At 43.0% G+C, this 20,146-nt stretch overlaps 2 protein-coding genes across 2 annotated transcripts in view; both read right to left on the bottom strand.

Annotated features, from left to right (window-relative positions):
* Nucleotides 1–1,086: 1,086 nt before the first annotated feature.
* wnt5a (wingless-type MMTV integration site family, member 5a) lies at nt 1,087–12,586 on the bottom strand. The gene is made up of 5 exons (XM_006785703.3): nt 11,569–12,586; nt 8,736–8,884; nt 6,135–6,382; nt 3,443–3,735; nt 1,087–2,893 (listed from the first exon to the last, which is right to left on the bottom strand). The coding sequence occupies exons 2-5, from the start codon at nt 8,870–8,872 to the stop codon at nt 2,435–2,437; spliced, it is 1,137 nt and encodes a 378-aa protein (XP_006785766.1). The 5' UTR covers nt 8,873–8,884; nt 11,569–12,586; the 3' UTR covers nt 1,087–2,434.
* A 1,684-nt stretch (nt 12,587–14,270) lies between these two features.
* Nucleotides 14,271–20,146, bottom strand: part of LOC102793035 (ERC protein 2) — a 158,419-nt gene continuing 152,543 nt past the window's right edge. The window contains exon 19 of the mRNA XM_087834055.1: nt 14,271–15,496. The gene's annotated coding sequence lies outside the window, so the exon portion shown is untranslated. The remainder of the gene's footprint in view (nt 15,497–20,146) is intronic.

The raw sequence follows: 20,146 nt of genomic DNA, 5'->3' as shown, positions 1-20,146 counted from the left end.
CATGTATTCCGTTACTCCCCAACACTGGAAAGTGGGCATCAGAAAGAAAGGTGATTTAAGTGACTTTGCACGTGGCGTGGTTGTTGGGGCCGGATGGGCTGCTGTGAGTATTTCAGAAACTGCTGATCTGCTGGGATTTTCCCACAGATCCATCTACAGAGAACTTACAGAGAACGGTCCGAAAAAGAAAATATCCAGGGAGCGGCAGTTCTCTGGGTGAAAATGCCAGAGGAGCATGGCCAGATGACTCATGCAGTAAGACCTTGAAGCAGATGAACAGTAGCAGAAGACCACACCAGGCGTCACATCGGTCATCTAAGAACAAGAAAGTGAGTGTACAGTTCACACTCACCAGAATGGGACAATAAAAGATTCAAATGCTGCATCATTGATAGGGTAGGTTGAGAATCTGATGTAAACTACATGAATGAGTGGATCACTGCTGGTCACGGTGTAATGTGTGCGTCCTAGTACTTTGGGCCCACTAGTACCAACTAGCGTTTAAATGTCACAGCCTACCTGAGTATTGTTGACCATCTCCATCCCATCATCGTGTCCATCTTCTGAAAGTTGCTCCCAGCAGGATAACAAAGCTCAAACTATTGCAAACTGATTTCTAAAAAAAGGCAATGAGTTTGTGGTACTCAAAAAGTCACAGTTACATCTCAAAGCAATAGAGCCTCTGGGATGGTGGAAGGGAGACTCAAATCTGCAGTAACTGTGTGATGCCAGCTTATCAATATTGATCAATCTCTGAGGAAGGTTCCCAACACTTTGTTAACTTGTGCAAAAATGAGGTAGTTCTGAAGGCAAAAGGTGTCCAACCCAGATATAGAAATATGTACTTAAGTGTCCAGTGGATGTGTCTCAATACGTTTTTGGCATGTGCATTTAGTAATGTACAGGGTGGGCCATTGATATGCATACACCGTGCCACAAACAGGACTTTAACATCACCATGGTGTATCCATATAAATGGCCGACCCTGTATATGCAAGAAGGAGAATCTTTATTTGAAGGAAGAAGAAACTCAAGGAGGCACAGACAACATGATTAAAGACTGAGTAAAATACTTCCTCGTTGGTTTTACACTCGGTATTTATTGAAACAAAGTAGAGCATTGAGCCAATTTGTAAAAAATAACAAAATATTTGCTATAGCACATTAAGTTTAACAAACCTCAAATTCATAGAGAAGCTTATAAATATACATAGTTGGATTGGTAGAAATAGTTTGTCTAGCGAGAATCATCACAGGGACAGTGAGAAGTTAACTGAGTGGTAGTGGAAATGTGTGGCAGCATCGTAACCTGAACACCGGTGATACAATGTGTGTGAGAGTAAAGCATGAGTTGTTTCCACGACGATAAGGTGCATTTCCCTTTTGCAAAAACAGTGAGGAGCCGCATTAGTGAGAATTACCGTTTAAAAGGTGAACTTTGGGATGCCTGCCTCATTATTGGTCTATTGTGAAGCTTTTCTGCTGAAAGCTAAAATCTGTTTTAGGAAAATAAATACAGTTTACTGATTGGTTTGTTGGATAGACGTACTATATACACAGTGTGGAATATTTCTCCACTGTAACCACAACATTGCCCATATATATTTAAACCGTGTTAAGTATTGTAGAATAATGTTAAATGGATAATTTGAAGTAATATGGAAAGATTGTAGGCTATAATATTGATATAACGATAACAGCTGAACAGACACGTACAGACATGTTTAAGCCTCTGTATCAAAGTGCATAATGATGGAGGGCTTGTTGCAGCACCTGGGGAACTCTAAGGCATCTGGGACAGCTTAGTCAAAATGGCCCAATCCCCAAAATAGCCCTCTTCTTGTGCCCATTGTACTCCAAGGACTCGTACAAACCGACAGTGTTCCTTACTGTACAGGTGAAGGGGGACAAGCAGACTTCAGCACCGATGTGAAGGCTGGTCTGGGAATAAGACTACAGCACATCCTCTTTATAGTCTCTCTCCAAACAACAAAATAGGACCTTTTGTCAATTATGCCACAAAAATTAAACCTTACTCATCTATGAAAATGAAAGGCACAGTCCAATTTAAAACGCTGTGACCCATTTCCTCTACAGAGCCTTTTCTGTGGTTTAAAAAAACAGTTAAAAGGAACCATGGTATACAATTTCCAGCCAGTTTTAGGCACTTGAAAGATTTAAAGGTTTTCTGCTGATGACCGGGCCAAAATAAAACATTACAATCTGAAAATAAATATTTCACAATACTCTCAGTTTCTGAGGACATATGATTTTTTTAAGTCTTTTTGCAATGGCATAATTGTTTAACTCTATAAATATAATTTATATAGTTTCTTTCTTCCATTCTCTCTGTGTTCAGCTCCTCTGCTCATGAATACACACAGATTTATGCCCATTATCTGCAAGCCAACACACACAGGCAACACTCTTCTTCTCACTTGCAGACAAATTGGTCTACGACTTTGGTGCAGCGCTTGCACTTGACGTAGCAGCACCAGTGGAACTTGCAGTGGCACCGCTCCACTATCTGGGCCTTGTACTGGTCGTAACCTCTGCCGCAGCACATCAGCTCGCACCCATCCATGCCCTCTGAGGTCTTGTTGCAAAGCCGCCCCACTGTGCCCAAAGAGCCTGTGCTTTGGTTCTTCAAGCAGTAGTCTGGACTTTGCTCGATGTACACCAGGTCATGGTTCGTGGGAGGGTTGAACCTACTGTGCATCTGCACCAGCTTTCCTCTCGAGTTGAGTTTCATGGCTACGGCGCTGTCATACTTTTCCTTCAGTGCATCGCCCACCTTGCGGAAGTCGGCCAGCTGCAGCCAGCAGGTCTTCAGGCTGCAGGAACCTGATACTCCGTGGCACTTGCAGGACACGTGGGCAAGGTCTGACACAATCTTGAGAAAAAGAAGATCGGAGAGAAACAAAAACAGGTTGCATAATTATTATTCTTCAGAAAACGGAAAAAAGAAACTTGACCACATGCTTCGTGCTGTAAATTCACCCTGCCTGTATAAATATTTGAATAATGTGCTGCTCTTGATCTCACGAGGCATCACTTTGCTAAAAAGGACAAAGTGCAGGGTGCTCCAGGGTGCAGTGATGTCCACTCGTTTGTCCTCCTTGAAAGAGTACAGCCTGGCAATCTGGCATTACGATTCCTTTGAGGTGGTTTCAAGATGTTTTAAAAGGAAAAGAAACTCCAGAGCAGTGACTCCATCTTTTCATAGATCAAAGCCTCAGGAGAGCAGATGGAGCTGTTACACAGATGATCAGTGGAAACCTGTCTGATTGACCTGGACTGGACTATCTCACTTAAAAACAAACCTTTCAAGCTCTGGTTGGTCTAATTTTGAAGCGTGAGGTATATATACACGTCTCTCTGCTTGTTTTTAAATAAATAATAAAAGATTTCTGTGCACGTGTATGTGACTCGGCCATCTTACCCTCCGTCCTGCCTCATTATTGTGAATATTCATCAGCAGCCGTGCATTCTCGTGTGAGCCTTTGGGGAAGCTCTTCTCCCTCTCACGGGCATCCACGAACTCCCTGGAGAACCTATAGCCGTAGTTGAGGTTGTCTCCGCAGCCGCCCCAGAGCCAGTCTCGGGGAAGATCTTTGGGGCGAGCAGCACGACTGCACCCACAGCTGGAAAGCTCACCCTCTCTGCAGGCCCGGCTCACAGCGTTCACCACGCCGGCGGCACTTATGGCATACGTGAATGCCGTCTCTCGACTGCCTGCAGATACAAATACCACATGACATTTGAAACAAGACAAGAGTAGAGGTCCAAGTTTTGTTTTAAGCTGCCCAATTTTAAAAACGCTGCAACCCACGAGACAAGAAAAGTGATCCCCATCCTCTCCTTTCATTTCTGTAGGTTAAGCATGCACGTGTCTCCTGTAGCCAGTGGATCTCACCAGCGTTCGCTTTAAGTGTGTGTGTGTGTGCGTGCGTGTGTGCGTGTACGGCACTTTGAGATGTGATGTCATTTGACAGCATTCACCATACACTTAAGATTACAGAGCACTTCAGCCAAGCGCTGCAGGGTCGTCATCAACAACATGTTGAACAGTGTAATCTGGTTTGCTGTTATTGGGCTTCAGCCAGAGAGAAGACGGCGCCCTCCAGTGACAGACATCCTTCTTAACAAGTCTCTGCCATGTCACCCAAATTGAACGTGACAACGGTTCTTTTAGTTTATCTGTCATGACTGAGCGACTCTGGAGCCGCTGCACATTAATTCCAACTGTTTCCACCCTCAACATTTCCTCTATAGAGCGAAGACTTCGGGTGACTTTAAAAAAAGGCAGAAAATTGCACATAAGCAGTTTTTGTCGCTGTACGAAGCCACGAGAGAAAATCAACTAAAGAAGAAACAGACTACCAAACTATGAAGCCGTGTGTTGACACTGAAGACGAGGACTGCTACACAATAAAACGCACAGCTCATATACGTGCTCGGTCAAACCTTTAGAGACTATAATGATAATAACATGTGGACAGCGTGAGACGAGGGAAACGAAGGCGAGTGAAGAGATAAGTCAGGAAAGAAAGAAACAAAACAAGTAATATAAGAAAAGAAACACATTTAAATTTCCAAAAAGGAAGAAAAGACGAATAAAGAAACGTCCTGGAGAGGCTAAAAGAGATCCAGGTGGGAAAAACTGCTATTAGTGATCAGAGCGTGGTGGGGGGGTTATTAGGTTAGTACTACTTTTAATCCAGCCTGAGAATACTGGCCTAACGGTGGGCCTGCAGACAGACAAACCGTCGTCTCCCACACTGCTGCCGCCCGTCTAATGTCCCCCACCCTCGAGCTAGCCAAGCCATGCAAGGAAAGAGTCTGAACCCAGCCACGCCAGCACCCCCGGAGCCATGCTTTAAATCACCAGCAGTGTCCTGAGCCAGCAGACAGTAAGACAGGCTTTCATATGGACGGCTATAGAGGGGAGGACATGTTTACATGGCCCAAGGTGGACTGAGATGGGATCACTGTTGGGGAGGAAGTGGGAGGGAGAAGAGGAATGGGAGGAGAACGGCTGCTTATGAAGAATCATTTGTGGAAAGGGAGTAAGGAGCAGAGACACGGCAGGCAGCTACACGCAGAAGTGCAGCGCGCTAAATGGTCACGCAACACGAAGGAAAGGGTGCGACATCCACATGTCCGTTCAACCCGCTTCAGCTCTGAGGACTCGAACTCCACCCACTACAGTTCAAGTAAACTAATATTTGTACACAAGATTTTAACATTTAAAATGTCCCAGTTAGAAAATCTGCAAACACAGGAAGTGCTTCTCTGAACAGTCACCACAGAAACCACTGACCATGTGTCCTGTAGATAATCCAGAGAAAAGATAACATTACATTTAAATTAAATTTATTTCATTACATGTCCTTAGTGTGACCACACATCCAGTGTCTGCCACTGATTTGTCTGAACTAAACACTGAAGACAAACTAAAAATAAATGAAAAATGGCCAAAACTGGAAGATTTGACCCATTCAGATTTTGCCAGCAGCATCCTGAGCTGCTCCAACATCCAAGTGAAACTGGAACATTGTGTGTTTAATGATAGGACCCCAGAACAGGACTCGATTTTAGGGACTGGAAAGCTCTGGAACTTTCTATAAGAGACAAACAGACAACGTAATCTCTGACGTGGTGATATATGGGTCCACATACTCGCAGCACTCCTCTTACTTGTAAATACAGAGTCGGCTACAGTCCAGAGTTTGTGTGTCTGCGTGTGTGTGTGCGTCTTTGTGTATTAGACTGTCTCCCATTCATCAGGGGGGGAAGCAGATTCTCCGACTCCCTCCTGCTCCGTATCAGGGGGCTGGTTGAGCAGGCCAAAGCCACATGTGATTTATCGAGCAACCTCACCCACCAACTATTCCCTCCACACAGCTGCTGAGCATCAGCAGCCGCATACGTTTCACACACTTTTCACAAACATAAAAAAGGGTCAGTGACTCAGAAAGAAGAAAAAGACATAAAATATAAAAATCTAAGTAACCCTGTTATATCTGGCACATACAGGAAATGTGCTTATCAGCATGCTGGTGAGTACAGTTACTATCTTTGTTAGTTTCCTGTGTCTTTGTGTCTGCATACATACAGCCTTTGTCTCTTACCTATTTGCATGACCCGTCCAAAAACGGAGGAGTTGTCCACCGTGCTGCAGTTCCAGCGCCGATGTCTGAACTGGTACTGGCACTCTCTGATGCCCGTCTTGGCACCTTCACCGATGTACTGCATGTGGTCCTGGTAGAGCTGGCACAGCTTCTTCTGGCCCTGTGACAGGCCCACCAGCTGGCTGCACAGAGGCTGGGCGCCGATGATGTAGGCCTCTGGGATTAGTAAAGGGTTCATGGCCAGAGACCTGCATGAAGGGGACACACAGTGTTTTCAGTCATGTGTCATTAAAACAAATGTTGTTGGGCCAACACTGCAATCAGCAGCTGATTTGCCTTGATTGGGTTCATTGATGATGAAACTATGTTAATCAGTGAAATGGAGGTGCAGTTAGTTACTGGGTGGAGTGAAACCCTGCACACTCTGAATGTCAGAGGACAGTCGATGTGAAAGTCAGAGCCAAGAATATACAGCGAGTGAAGCTTAGACAGAGGAAGAGCAGTCAGGAGATGAAGATGAAAGGAAAGGAAACACAGATGCATGAAGGAAATAAAGGGCTACGTTTTAAAAACATCACCAGTGGCTGACTGCTGCACCACTGTAATCACTTTTGAGTTGAACTATTTTTTTTTTTACAGTTTTTTATATTATTTTTTCATTAATAAAAGACACAAAGCTGCTATAAGGAAAGAGTTGATGCTACTAGATCGCCTACGCTGGCTAAAACTGTGAGTTTAAGGTTCTTTATGTGCCTATAAAGCCACGCATCGGTTGGCTCCCGGGTGTATTTAAGCAGTTCTCTGCCCCTATGCTGCGAGGTCTCTGAAATCCTCTGGGTATCTGCTTTAACTGCTCCATGATCGAGGTTAGTGGGAGATGTTTGTGGCGGGAGCTCCAATGAACTGGAACAGCCTTCCTCTCACAATCAAATGCTGCCCGCCTTGCAGGACTTAAAGAAAAAACAAAACAACAACATGTACATATTTTAAACGACCCTTGGACATTTTTAGTCACCTTATTTTTTTTATATTAATTTAAAAAAATAATCTCACAACTTCTGATATCATTCGACAATAATGTTGTTATATATTTTGTGTTTTTTGCACATATTTTTGATGTTACTTGTCCAGTGAAGGCATACAGCTCTTTGCCCAAATTCATTTGTTTTAAAACATTTTTTTGAATTATAAGGATTTCCATGTGTTTCAAAATGTGCATTTTTTCCATCTTAACTTTAAGTTATGTAAAGGCCAGTGTGTTTTAAAAGAAACGTGTAGCTTTACTACAAAAATATAAAAACACAGATATGATTCATTCTCATAGGATTTCTCGAGTGCATTTCCTCATGTCAACTCGATCGAGCGAGAGTAAAATTCAGCTTCTTATAGCACCAGATCATTTCAGCTAAAATAATTGTTCCGTTCAATTTTGTGGAAGAGAAACACAAAAACAGAGCGAGAGAGCGAGGAAGAGGGAAACACCAGCATGAGCATCTGGTTCCAGGCCACAGGACAATTAGAGCGGCCCATCTCAGAGCCCCCAGAGAGACACAATTAGCCCCCAGTGTAACCTGATAGACTGAGGAAACTCAGCGGCGAGGAAACACAGAGGGAATACGCAGAAACACACACAGATGTACACAAACAGGCACACAGGAGAAAGGGGGAAGAAAAATAAATCATGCACACTAGTGCAGTCTGATGCTCTGTCCCACAAACATGCAATGAGCGCGCTCACAACTCCAAATCACTCACACCTGTGCGTCCTCTCGAAAAGGAAACTGACAGACACACACTGTGTGAACATCCTTCCAGGGTCTGCTGTGTAGTAATGTGAGTCCTCCTGCAGGACTAATTTGAGCTGTTTCAACTGTAATGTAGCGTCCTACTTAGCTTAATTAGTTTGTATCTGTATAAAATCTTTGCAATTATTTGTTTACATTGTTGTTTTTCTATAACTCGACCAGCAGAGTCAATATTTGCTCTGATTTGCTTCACTGGAAAATAAAAATATTTTCTAAGAAGTTTTGGGTTAAATGTTCTTGAACAGCAGCTCTGATTGGCTACAATAAATATTCACCAAGTGTATAAACACAGAGCTACTGGATGTCAAGTGTTGTGATTATTAGAAGTGCTAGGTGTGTTGAAAATACAGACTTCTGTTTTAACGGAAGCAGGACACACACACACACACACACACACACACACACACACACACACACACACACACACACACACACAGTATTTGCAAATATTTGGACGCAGACTCGGAAACCACAGCATTCTATGTTTTTTTGCAATGTTCATAATTTTGGTTTGGCAAAAGAAAGTAAGAGAGAAAGTTTTCTTGCAAAGCTAATGGTACACAGAGTCTGACATATAGCTCACACATATACAGGCCTCAACAAATAAACACTTAAATAAACCGTCAGTATCACCTATATGTAACTGTTTGCAGTCTTTTTAGGCGCCGCTGTCCTATTTACACATTAGTATGACAGAAAAGAGAAAGAATGACAAGTAAACACACTTCAAAGGCGCACACTGAACACATTAAGACTCACAGAGTTGCTGGCATATGGAAAGAAAATTATTGCATACCACCACGAGTTGGCCTCCACCACCACCTGCATGAGGAGAGTGAGGAGTGTGAGGGCAAAGACACAGTGTCTGGAGTCCAACACGCTGCCAAAGGGCCAGCAAATCGGCCGACGCACACAGCCTAGCCCCAGGTTCATACTGCCAGTGATCTGAAGGAGAACAGAGAACAGGATACTCGTCAGTCTGCCTGCTTGACTCGATGTTAGTTTCTCATGCACAACTTTGGCATATTATGGAAAGAAAAGGGCAGAGAAAATATTCTTTCAGCTGGGTTGCTGTATATTTTACATCTCATTTACATGCATGTGTGATGAAATCCCTGCAGCCATCACTGCTCCCACAGCAGAGCAGTCATTTGGCAACATATCAGAGTGTGAATCACACAGACCGACACACAGCCAGAGAAGACAATGACTGAAACCCCGCAAGACACATTCCAGACGTTTCACTTTAAGGCACAGACAGACTGAGAAGTGCGAGTTAGACAATTTAATTTAAACTTAACAAATATTAACGCATTTTAACGAAAAGGTTTTTTTTTTTAAGGCCAATAAAAATAAAACAGAACTGTAGCTCCAAGTTCCGCTTTTAAATACATTTCTGGGAGACCCACCTGTGTTTTCTTTTGCTGAGAATGTTTTGTTTATTTGAAAAACTAAAATAAAACTGTTTTTAAAACAAAAATTTTAATTCGTTTTTTTAATGGTGGGTAATTGAATTAATTATAAGAAAAAACGCGGAATTTGTTTTAAAAAGATGGAACAATTAAAAAGTAAAACTAATAACTACGAAAAGTGGCGATTAAGCGTGTAATCTGACAGAGGCCTAACGGACATCTCTTTATGTAATTAGCCTATATTAAGATTCATTTTTCTACTTATTAATTGAAAATGGGTCTGACAGCAGCCAGGTGGCGGGGGGATGACGACCGGATACTTCGCAGCTTTCGCACAAAGAAAACCGCACAGAATTTAAAAAAAGAAAAGAAAGAAAATGTAAATTATCTGCGCACAACAGCACCGCTTTGTTGCCATTTTGGCAGAAAATTAGGTCAAATAATTACTCCTAAATTTGCGAGTTAAAACGATGTGCCAGCCTTCATCGTGTTCGTGTGTGATTTGGGATCGAGAGCAAGTCTAATTTGTCACGCTGCATTATTTTCCAGGGTTGAGTCGTGGAGACCTGGGCCTGCCGAAGACTCATTAAAAACAAGGCCAAGTTCACCATCACTCACCCAGCGCGCGCACACTCGCGCACAACACACACTCGCACGTGCTTTTGGTTTGCGAGCTGCCTCGTAATAGTTGGTGAAGTTATGTTCTTCGCAGTTCCTCCACATAAATTAAAAGCAATAATCCGCAGAGGGCGGCGGTTTTACACTGACTTTAAACCACTAATTGGAGCAGTTACGCCTCAAAGGAAGCGGGTTTTTTTAATATTTGAAAACATTTTTGTAATTTATTGATAATCAATTAAATATTATTTTTGACAAAACAGTTTGCTAGGAGTAGCTGAAGAGCGGCGGTGACTCGTGACTCACAGGGTTCATTTGGCAGATTGAGTCACGGAGCTACACGGTCGGCGCGCGCATTGATCTGACAATTCACATCCGAGTTTATCCACTCAGAACAAAGAAGAGTATAAATCTTACATTTTGTTTTCATCGACGGCACTAACTAACTTTATTAATGGGAATATGATTTTTTATAAGCAAATCCTGCGTTCAGTGACCCCTGGAAACGATCTGACCCGAGCGAGGTATTCATAGGACGTGACCGGATGACTGATGGCTATACCGCAGAGTTTTGTCAGTCAAAGTGGTATCTAGCTAAATGAACAAATTTCAGCTAGAATGATAAAGCAGTACTTCAGTCAAAGTTAATTTCGGGGGTATTTTAAAGAGCCATATGGCACTAAAACCGAGAGAGCAGCATAGGAGGGGCAGAAAAAAAGTCTGTCTTTTAGGACTAGAGCTGGGAATACCTCAAACCCGGGCCTGGATATCACCCCGTTCTGGTCTCGTGTTGTTAAAACGCTTGGAAAAACTATTTAAAATATCATTAAACAGATTAATTGTGTTTTAAAAGTTTTAGCAACAATAAACTGTGAAAAATGTGAAGTTAAGCCAGTGTGCGCTCTAAGTCAAGTTGATTTATGCTTAATTTAAGGGCCGGTCTATTTAAAAAAACAAAACAAAAGAACAACATATTTACAGTCAGACGTGCATCTTAAAGTCGACATCATGTATGCTGACTGTGAATAAAACCAGTTACACGAGGCTTTTTTTGGTGTGGATGCGCGTGCTGGTGTAGAATGAGAAAGAAAAATGTACGAGGTTAAAAAAAAAAGAAATACATCTATTTTTAAACATATAAACATTCATTAATGACTGAAATATTGTGTGCAGCTAACAGGACAAGATGAAGAGCGTTTTTTCCCTGTCTGCCCGATGTTTACACAACACCAGGAGAGGGAGCCAGGTACAAGGAGTTGAAGAGCAGCAGAGAACACTGCCTGCTCACTTAACAATAGAACAGTGTTCGTTAAAAGCTTTTAAGCAGAAATCTTATGCATTTCTAACAAATACTGTGCTTTTTTTATTTAATGTTTGCACAATAGCGAAGTGCCAAACGGCTGTCAGGCAATAGGAGAGGGGGGGGGAGGGGGGGGGGGCGCATGTTTCACACATCACATCTGTCAAGCACTTTTGTCCACATCCAGAGCCTGTACAAGTTCAAAAACATCCCCCTGAAACACAAATTTTCCACTCTTTAAGATAAACTGTGGCTGGGGTGGAAAGCTGAGTCAACTAGGAGACGTACAGACTACTCACCGGGGAGCACAGCCCGTTAGAAGTCGTAATCCACTCTCTGCAGACGATAGCAAACCAATAATCACAGAGCAGGCCAGGTGGATTTAAGATTTCCTTTTCCGCTGCACTCAAGGCGAGTACCGTGGTTTCTTTTTTTCGTTTTCCCCGGAATCTCTTGGAAATGCCTGGTTGGGATGAACAAAGTGCAGCTCAGGGAGTCAAAGCTGAGAGTTCTTCAGGTTTAGTGTTTGACGCACACCTCGAAAAAAAAAATCAGTGCAAGCGCTCCGTGCGCTTAACAGCTTAAAGTCTGGTAGTAAGCAGCGGGATGGATGAAGTATCTGGTGACAGTGTGTGGAAATAGTCCTTTCCTTTCACGATTCAGTGCGTGACTTTGCGGTACCTATTAACAAATACAACCACCTACGGCAACCCAAAGCGCCACTGGCGGAAACCTAACTGTTGATTCGCTTCTAATTAAAAGCAGCATGAAACTTGTCTGTCCGAGTGGAAAACTGTCCCAGAATCCAGCTAAACTACACCACAAGAAGAAAAACGACGTAAAAATGTTCAGACAATTAATTCCAGCAGATCACACGCTCACGCCGCGGCGCGTTTTACCTGCGGAAAGATCCACACGGTGATCCTCGCCACAAACGACTCGTCAATTTACCTTCCATTCTGTGCAAAAACCAAAAACGACTCAAGACAATTCCCCAACTCGGATTAAAAGTCTCCACTCTCAAAAAAAGCAAGTCATTCATCCGCCTCACCGAAAAAGATAAATAAAAACATTAATTGATCGGCTCCAGACTTTATGCTCCAAAAACTTTCCGCGCGGACTATCTCCAAACAGTGCGGCTCGGCGAGCGCGCACGGTGCCAGGGGGAGGAAAAGAGCACCGCGTGTGAACAACAGCGGCTTTTCTGAAGCTCCAAGTGCGTCGTCCTCCCACACCGTCTGTGTTGAAGTGCAAAAAACTATCCCTCCCTCTTTTCTCTTCCCCTCTCTCTCTCTCACCTGCTCCCCGGTCGCCTCCTCTCTCAAACTAGCACATTGCTGCATTGATGCGCGGAGCAAAACCTTCACATGGCGCATGCGCTTCACATTTCTCCTCAAATCCCTCTTTTCTTCTTCCAGTCACCAACTTTCAACAACCGAGGAATTTCAACGTAGTTGGAATTGAGGAGAGAGAGAGGGGGGGTGAGGAGGGGGGAGAGAGAGGGGTGAGGAGGGGGGAGAGAGAGAGAAGGGCGGAACAGGCTGTTACAAAACAAGCGTCTCTATTACCTTAAACAAACGTATAAAGCACCCGAGGCTATTACCCTATCCATACCAGAGCCGCGTTTGGATTTTCACTGGCAGCAGATCGAGTTACCGCTCAGTAAAATCAAGACAAGCAGGTCCATATCATGTGCTTATACAGGCTGCTCTCATCACCTAAGTGCCCGTGAGCATTACAGTCATTAGAAATAGCTCCCAGGCATAATAATTATTATTTTATGGTATCTCAAAACATGCTGCAGGAATCTGTCAGCTCATAGTTCGATATTTTTCACGGAGTACAGTCTGAGGGTAAAGTGTTCAATCCTTTTAATGTGTCACACTGTCGATTACTCAGTGTGTGCACAATGAGGCCATTCAAGGGTGAAAGACGTGTAGTTTTCAATTGCGATGGACAGAAGCTGGTTTGAGGAAACAGAGACAGGATAACAGTGAAAGAAGTAAAACAATGCTAAAATTAATGCAAGCAGACAGTCACCTGTATGTCTGCCTGTGGACCAAAATAAAGACTTGCTTTTAACTGATGGAGGAGATGATTACACTGATGTAGTTGCCTTAATTAAGCGCCATCAATCTCGCAGGTCTGCTGCCTTTCCTTTACATCGTGTGATGGAAAATGCCTGATTTGGCTCCCAGCTAGCTTTTTTGTGACGTCTTTTACAGCACTTGGACAAAATCCAAGTGTAAGCTGTGTTTTCTTTCAAATGAGCTACTTAGTATGATGCAAAGCTACATTTTTACATGTTTTATACGTGGTGGTGCCGTGGTTACCACTGTTCCCTGTGTTTGAATCCTCTCTGTGCAGTGATGGACTTCAGAGCTGTTTGGACCAGTGAGAGCTGCCATTCCAGTCCCATAGTCACCACATATGATCTAACAGTAGCCATCAAGTGTTAACACCACACTCCATGTGTGTAACTGAAAGCTGGATCTTATTATATATTGAGACTTAATATTAACAATGCTTTTGGCTGTTTTCACACAGTGTGGGACTGTAATAGTGTTGTGTTGTAGCTGCGACAGCGTTGAGTCCGGGGCAGTTTGGGCTCACAGCGTTACCATGTTGAATGCTGCAGACGTCTGACTGTGTCAGAGAACACTTTAAAACATCCTTAGCCACCCCCACCACTACCCAGCACCACCATGCCTCACTACCCCTACCCCCCCACAAGTCCCCCAGGATAAAAAAGGGCAACATCTGGCTGAGTTTATGAGGGAGAGAGAGAGAGAATTGGTCGACCATGAAAACCGAAAAAAAGGAAAAAAAAATCTTTCTCGTGCAGTGCAAGAAACTATTGTTGATGCCATTAGTGGGGGGGGGGGGGGACTTTAAACTTGTGAAAAACACTCATATTTATCAACCATCCCAGCACCAGTGCTCACGCTGTGGCCTCGCTGATGCAGCGCACACAGTTTGCACAGTTCGCTCAGTTCTTGTGAAACCAATATTTTATTCAAACAACAGAAACAGGCTGATCACTGCAAACCACTGTGGAGGAAGTCAAGGGCGACCGCTGTCACCCCAAACGTTCATATCATCACAACGAACACACACGCACACACACACACACTACAAAAACTGTACATATTAGGTAACAACCAAATGAAAACACCACTATGCTGCTAAATCAAACTGCAGTTGTACATCGTCATCACATCAGGTCAAGCTCCAGTACAGTGAAAAAAGTATTAATGCAAGACACTTGATTATAATCAGATTCGTCAGTCAGATTCACAGATCAATAGACAGTAACAGAACACACCACTCGCTGAAATCAGAACAATAAGTCACGTGAATCTGTGATATTTAAAAAAGAAGAAGAAGAAAAGTGGCACTCAAATAGTTTCAGCTGCAGAAAATCAAACAGAACATGAAAGTGGTTCATTAAACAGTGAAGGGAGGCAAGACGAACACAAGGAGAAATGTATACAGACTTATAATAAGTTGGCTGCTTTGAGGTCAGCTGTGTTTCCCTCCCAGGACTGAGGAGCCTGTTCTTGGAAAAGAAGGAAGCTAATCATCAGCATTTTGTGCTGATCTCTCTGCAGGAAACGGGAGATGGGTAAGGGTGGTTTTACAAAGCACTCAGTTGCAGTGTCATTTCAGTAATGCATCTCAGCAGATATCTCCTTTGGCACAATACATCGAGAAGGTCTCTGTGGATCATGGATTACAAGGTCCGTGTTGTCATATTTACACGAGTCTGATATTTAGCTGCAAACGTGAATACTGTTCATGCTACCATAAAAGAGTCTGGAGCTGGCAGGAGTTCCTCTGGCTCAGCTCGGCCGCACTCATAGTCAACAGTTGTTGATGAGAAGCCAGCACTCTGTAGCACCACGGTACTGTAAAACAAATCCAGCTTCCAACTGAAGAAAGCTGGAGAAATGAAGGCAGTGGAGCGCTTGCCACACTGATGCCAGATGTTCTGATGAGGTGCACACACAGTGTTCCCAGGTCTTCTGTGGGCCACTGCATACCAGCTGCTAGAATAACTCATTTCTGCCCATTTGAAAACTTCACCAGAATCCCAGTGCAATGGTGGGTGCTCGAGTGTGCATTTATATCTGTGTTTAATCAGGTCTGGTGGTCACGACGGTGAAGGATATATGAGCCGGTGCATCTGTGTTCTTGCAGCTGATGCCTGGTATCTGATTCGACGAGCTGTGAGAAGAAACATTGAGAACAAAGTTAGTAAAACATGTAAAATGCAAAGAATACAACAAACAAAAGCTAAACTCTCTGTGTCACATCGGTGTGTGAAAATGCATTTTCTTGTCGGTGACGTTAGGTTGTTTTTAATTTCCACAGTGATCTCCAAAGAGGTTACATCACATTGCTGGACAAACAGACGCAGACAATAGAGTCCAGTGTGGACATTTGTGTTTTTATGCTATAGCTTGACCAGTTTCTTCCTGTGACTGTCTGGCAAGTCTCCAGAGCTCCTTAAGAATTCCCTAAATGCAGTTGGCAGCAACTCAAACATCAAGAGCTCATTAATAAAAAGAAAAAACTATAGGAATGTGTCTGTTAGTCGGCCGCACAGCAGTCAGTAACAACTCACTTCTTTCCTGAGGGCTGTGAAACAATGATGTATGTCTGGTACGCTGGGGGCGCCTCATTGGCTGAGCAAACAGGCCCGAAAATAACTACCAATCACTGAAGACATTATCATCAGTCATCAGGGGCATAGTGAAGGAACAAGACAAACTTAGATATGTGCACAGGTAAATACATAAAGATCCCAAAACACTTAAACAATTAATGGTAATGAACTGTCGCGTCCTGGGTTGGTGTTTGCTGCGTATGTAAGTCAAATTACAAGTAATTGTTCCAGATTTGCTGGGCGGCTCTGCTTCACTGTGATTGGCTGCTCAGCTAAAAAAAAGGACCATCCATTACAGGCAGAGGTAAATAAACAGGAACAGCAATTAAAGTGAAATCATTTGTTATGCAATGCAGGGTGTGTATGTGAGCACGTGCACACGTCACTGTTCCTGGATGTAAGTTTTACCAAATAAATATGTGCATGTGTGTGTGTGTGAGACTTTGCCTCGGTGGGTTCGAGGCCGTTCTCAGGTTTCTTTGCACTTAAATTAATGATTTGGAGGCCCAAGAATCAACAAATATGGCCCCTGGCAGGGCATAACGGCGAGCACGACCTGCCCGTGGATGTGTTTGAAGACTGCTCCTCTTTCTTCTCTGTCAGCACCTCACTACCTCCAGACAACAGACGCATTCACTACACAAACTCACACGTGACGCCTGCGTTCGTGCTGTTAATGAGGACGTGTGTTGGTATGTGGTCGTGAATGTGTGTACGCTTATCGACCTGTGATTGTTTCACATGTCAGCGTGTTGTGACAGAGTGTTAAAATCATATGAAACTTTTTGTTCCTTATTTGAAGTGTTGCCTTTGTGGTCACGACTTTTTCATTTCTTTTTCTTTGCAGCTTTATGAATGTGATAAAGCAAAGCACATTATGTCAGACAGGACCACGCGTGGGATAATTGAGTGAGCTCAGATGGCTCTGACAGGGCGCTTAAAGCCTTTTGTGCCAAAAGGTCAAAGTTTTTTTTTTTTACAGCTAAATCCACCAAAGAAAAGTCACCTGCGTGTTCACTGCATTTCAGCTTAGTGAGGTAGTAACTGTCACCGAGTCCATAGTTGCTCTTATGACTTTATACGCCCCTTAAATTACTCGTTCCAGCAGATGTTCTTCCATTGGATGATGTGTAACAGAAACAACTTGCAGATATTTCCTTATGCAGTAATGCAACAAGAGAAAAAAGGAGGATGAGCTAAGAATTTGATGTTTGCCAGAAAGTGGCAAAGACATGTGGAGGAAGAGAAATGGTTTTGTGTAACGGCAAAATGAAAACGGTAAAAGTGTTGGAATGTGATAAACTGCAGAATAACTGCAAACACTGACCCGAATCTTCAAAGCACAACTACTGATAACCAAAACGTTAACAACTCATCCAACACATCCGATTCGCTGCCATTATTACTAGGAGGAAAAAAATGAAAGTATTAATACTTAGGGGTGGGGAAAATGGATACTGTGTAGCATGGTGATATTTTGTTTGCTAATAATGTATGGATACAGGGACAGCAGAAATCGATATTTTGTTACAAAAAGGTTTTTGTGCTCTGACTTCAGAGCATGTTGATCCTTTTTCTGAGCAAGAATCCTGACATTCCTTCACTGTCCAAATGTGTTTAATAAACATGACAGTTTACTTATTTTAATTTAAGACATGTTTTATTTTAATTAAGTTTAAAACTTTTTTATTTCATGTTAAATTATATTTTGTTTTAATTGACTTTCAAGTTCTTCAGTTGCTGAAGGGGCTGCATAGTTTTCATAAACTGCATAGTTCAGAATAGCTATAATTGTACCAGATGGTTGATTCAGTTAAGTTGGACTAGACTGTAATACAAACCGTTCAGTTTGTCAACAATAAAACTGAAATGAGAGAAAGACTGAGTGTGAGACTTTGATATTAGAGAAAATGAATATTGATAAAGTTTACCTTTATGTACAGAATCTGAATATCGCAAAATATTTTAAAAATTGCAATAATATCGTATCGTGCGTTAAGTATTGTGATAATATTGTATCGTGGGATGTATGGTGATTCCCACCTCTACTAATACTAAACATAAATTTGCTTTATACTTTAACTGGAAAGGTCTCAAACTCCAAACAGCCATTCCTCATCCCGATGTAACTTCCATCCCTACCCCTCCTCTCCTGGCTTCCTTGACGATGGGTACGTGTGTGTGAATGATTAGTACCAAAATTAGCAACATCTGATGTTTATTTCAGGTTAAGGAGGTAAGTAAATAAATAAATGAATGAATGACTAAACACACCGCCTGTTTTTATAGAAACATTGTGTAGAAATGATTCAGGAAGTGGATATTCTGCTTTGTTATCTACTCGTCCGTCATGAGGACTGGATATGAAATCCCAGAGTCTGAATGCGGCTGAACTCCTTCTTGTCTTTAAGTGCTACTTATATAAACTTGTTGTTAAATGGATCCTTGCAGAGGTTTGGGACCACCAGTGTTAGAGTGCTGCTCTTTCACTTGGAATTAGCCCTGTGGTTGGTGCTCTGTCACACTAAGAAAAAAGAGAAACACACTAAATTCAATTACCAGCACAAAGAACCCCCCCAGCTCAGTCTACAGAGAGGGGAGACATAAAGCAAGTCAGTTGGTTGTATGATGATGAAGCTGTTTAGGGTGAAATACAAGCACAGTGGGGATTTTCTTCCTGTCTTAATAGTCATGACTTCGTTTTTTTGGAGGAAATCTGTAAATCCTGACATAGTATGTGAGCATTCATATCTTACTGTTTTGAAACTGCTGCCAGGAAATCTCTTATCATATATCAGAGCCTTACACTAGTGGTGACTAGATATGCTCCGTGATGGTAAAAACAAACAAACAAAGAAGAAAAAGAAAGAAAGAAAGTTCCCAGGAAAAGCTTAAGGTGCAAAAGTGAAACTGTAAAGTGAGTCTGAAAGCACGAATCTGATGTCACACAATGCTGTGAACTAAAAGCACTAAAAAAGGAGGAAAATAAAGCAAAAAACTGAGATCACATGGCCATGCCATCATCCTAGGATCGTAGCCTTTTCAAACCCTTTAAATGTGGTCAGGAAGAGAAAGTATCTCCTCTCAACAATTGCTTCAAGAGCTTGCTCCTTCTCCCCTCGACCCCCCCTCTTTCTTTCTTTCTTTTCTCTGCCTGACTTTTACAACTTCCTCCTGGTTGGGGCTGCAGCTCTAACCCAAACAAAACTCCATTTTTTAGTTATTGGCCCTCATGGCATGTAATGGAGAATCAAGCTAATTATCCCTACAGCTGTTTTCACTTGCTTTTTATGTAAGCAATACCTGGCTGATGCAGAGAGCAACAGTGAGGCCCTTCTTAGCGCTCCAGGCCTCCAGGCCGGCTGGAATTAGAGAGCAAAATGCCAGGTTTCCCTCCCCCGATACTGCCTGCATGTACCCCTGAACCCATCTCCCAGCACACATCCCAGTCTAACTCAGCCAGACACAGTCCCCCACACATCCAAAGCTTCTGCGTCCACTCCCTATTACATCTCTCTCTCGCTTTGATGTTTAACAAAGCTGCTCTTCAACAGCTCAGATGGATCTGTATGACAAGTGTTCATTTTCTTCCACTGATGGTTTCTGGCAATTAACGGAGGGTGTGGCCTGGGTTAAATTGGAACCATCTCCTGCTGTCACAGGACTGAGAGACAGGGTGAAAAAAAAGAAGATGGAGGGAAAGAGAGAGACGGGTAAATGCAGGGAGTGAGAGAGAGGGGGGTAAAGAGTAAAAGAAAACAATCCCTCACAGGCTAATTACATAATTTCCTTCATCTGAGCAAACACATGCTGGGTGAGAGCAAGTGTGAGCAAGCCCCACAGATGCCAGGCCAGAGGTGCAGAGCAGACCCACTAACAGTCTCTCTGGCAATGGACGGCTTGTGCCACAAAGATCTCAGAGGCGTCTGCGGAGTTTGTAGCTTTTGTGGGAGTCATATCCACAAGCGTAGTATCGATCCTCCCTTCCCGGCAATCTCAGGGCAAAGTGACTCAGTGCAGATAAACAACTGCTGGTGTACTGTTTCCTTCATAACAGTCCATTCCTCACTGCAGCCAGAAATCTATTCAGTACAAACACCACTAGGTGGAGTTGACTGTTGTTGAAAAAAATATATCTCATGTATCAAACTCATTAAAGTCCCACGGAGAGGCAGCGTGCATCTGTAAGCGAGCCGGACACCGAGTAC

The sequence above is a fragment of the Neolamprologus brichardi genome, chromosome 20 (assembly GCF_056152115.1).
Source record: "Neolamprologus brichardi isolate AB-2024 chromosome 20, ASM5615211v1, whole genome shotgun sequence".
Classification (NCBI taxonomy): domain Eukaryota; kingdom Metazoa; phylum Chordata; class Actinopteri; order Cichliformes; family Cichlidae; genus Neolamprologus; species Neolamprologus brichardi.
Note: the sequence above shows the minus strand (reverse complement) of the source record. Positions and strands in the feature narration are given on the sequence as shown.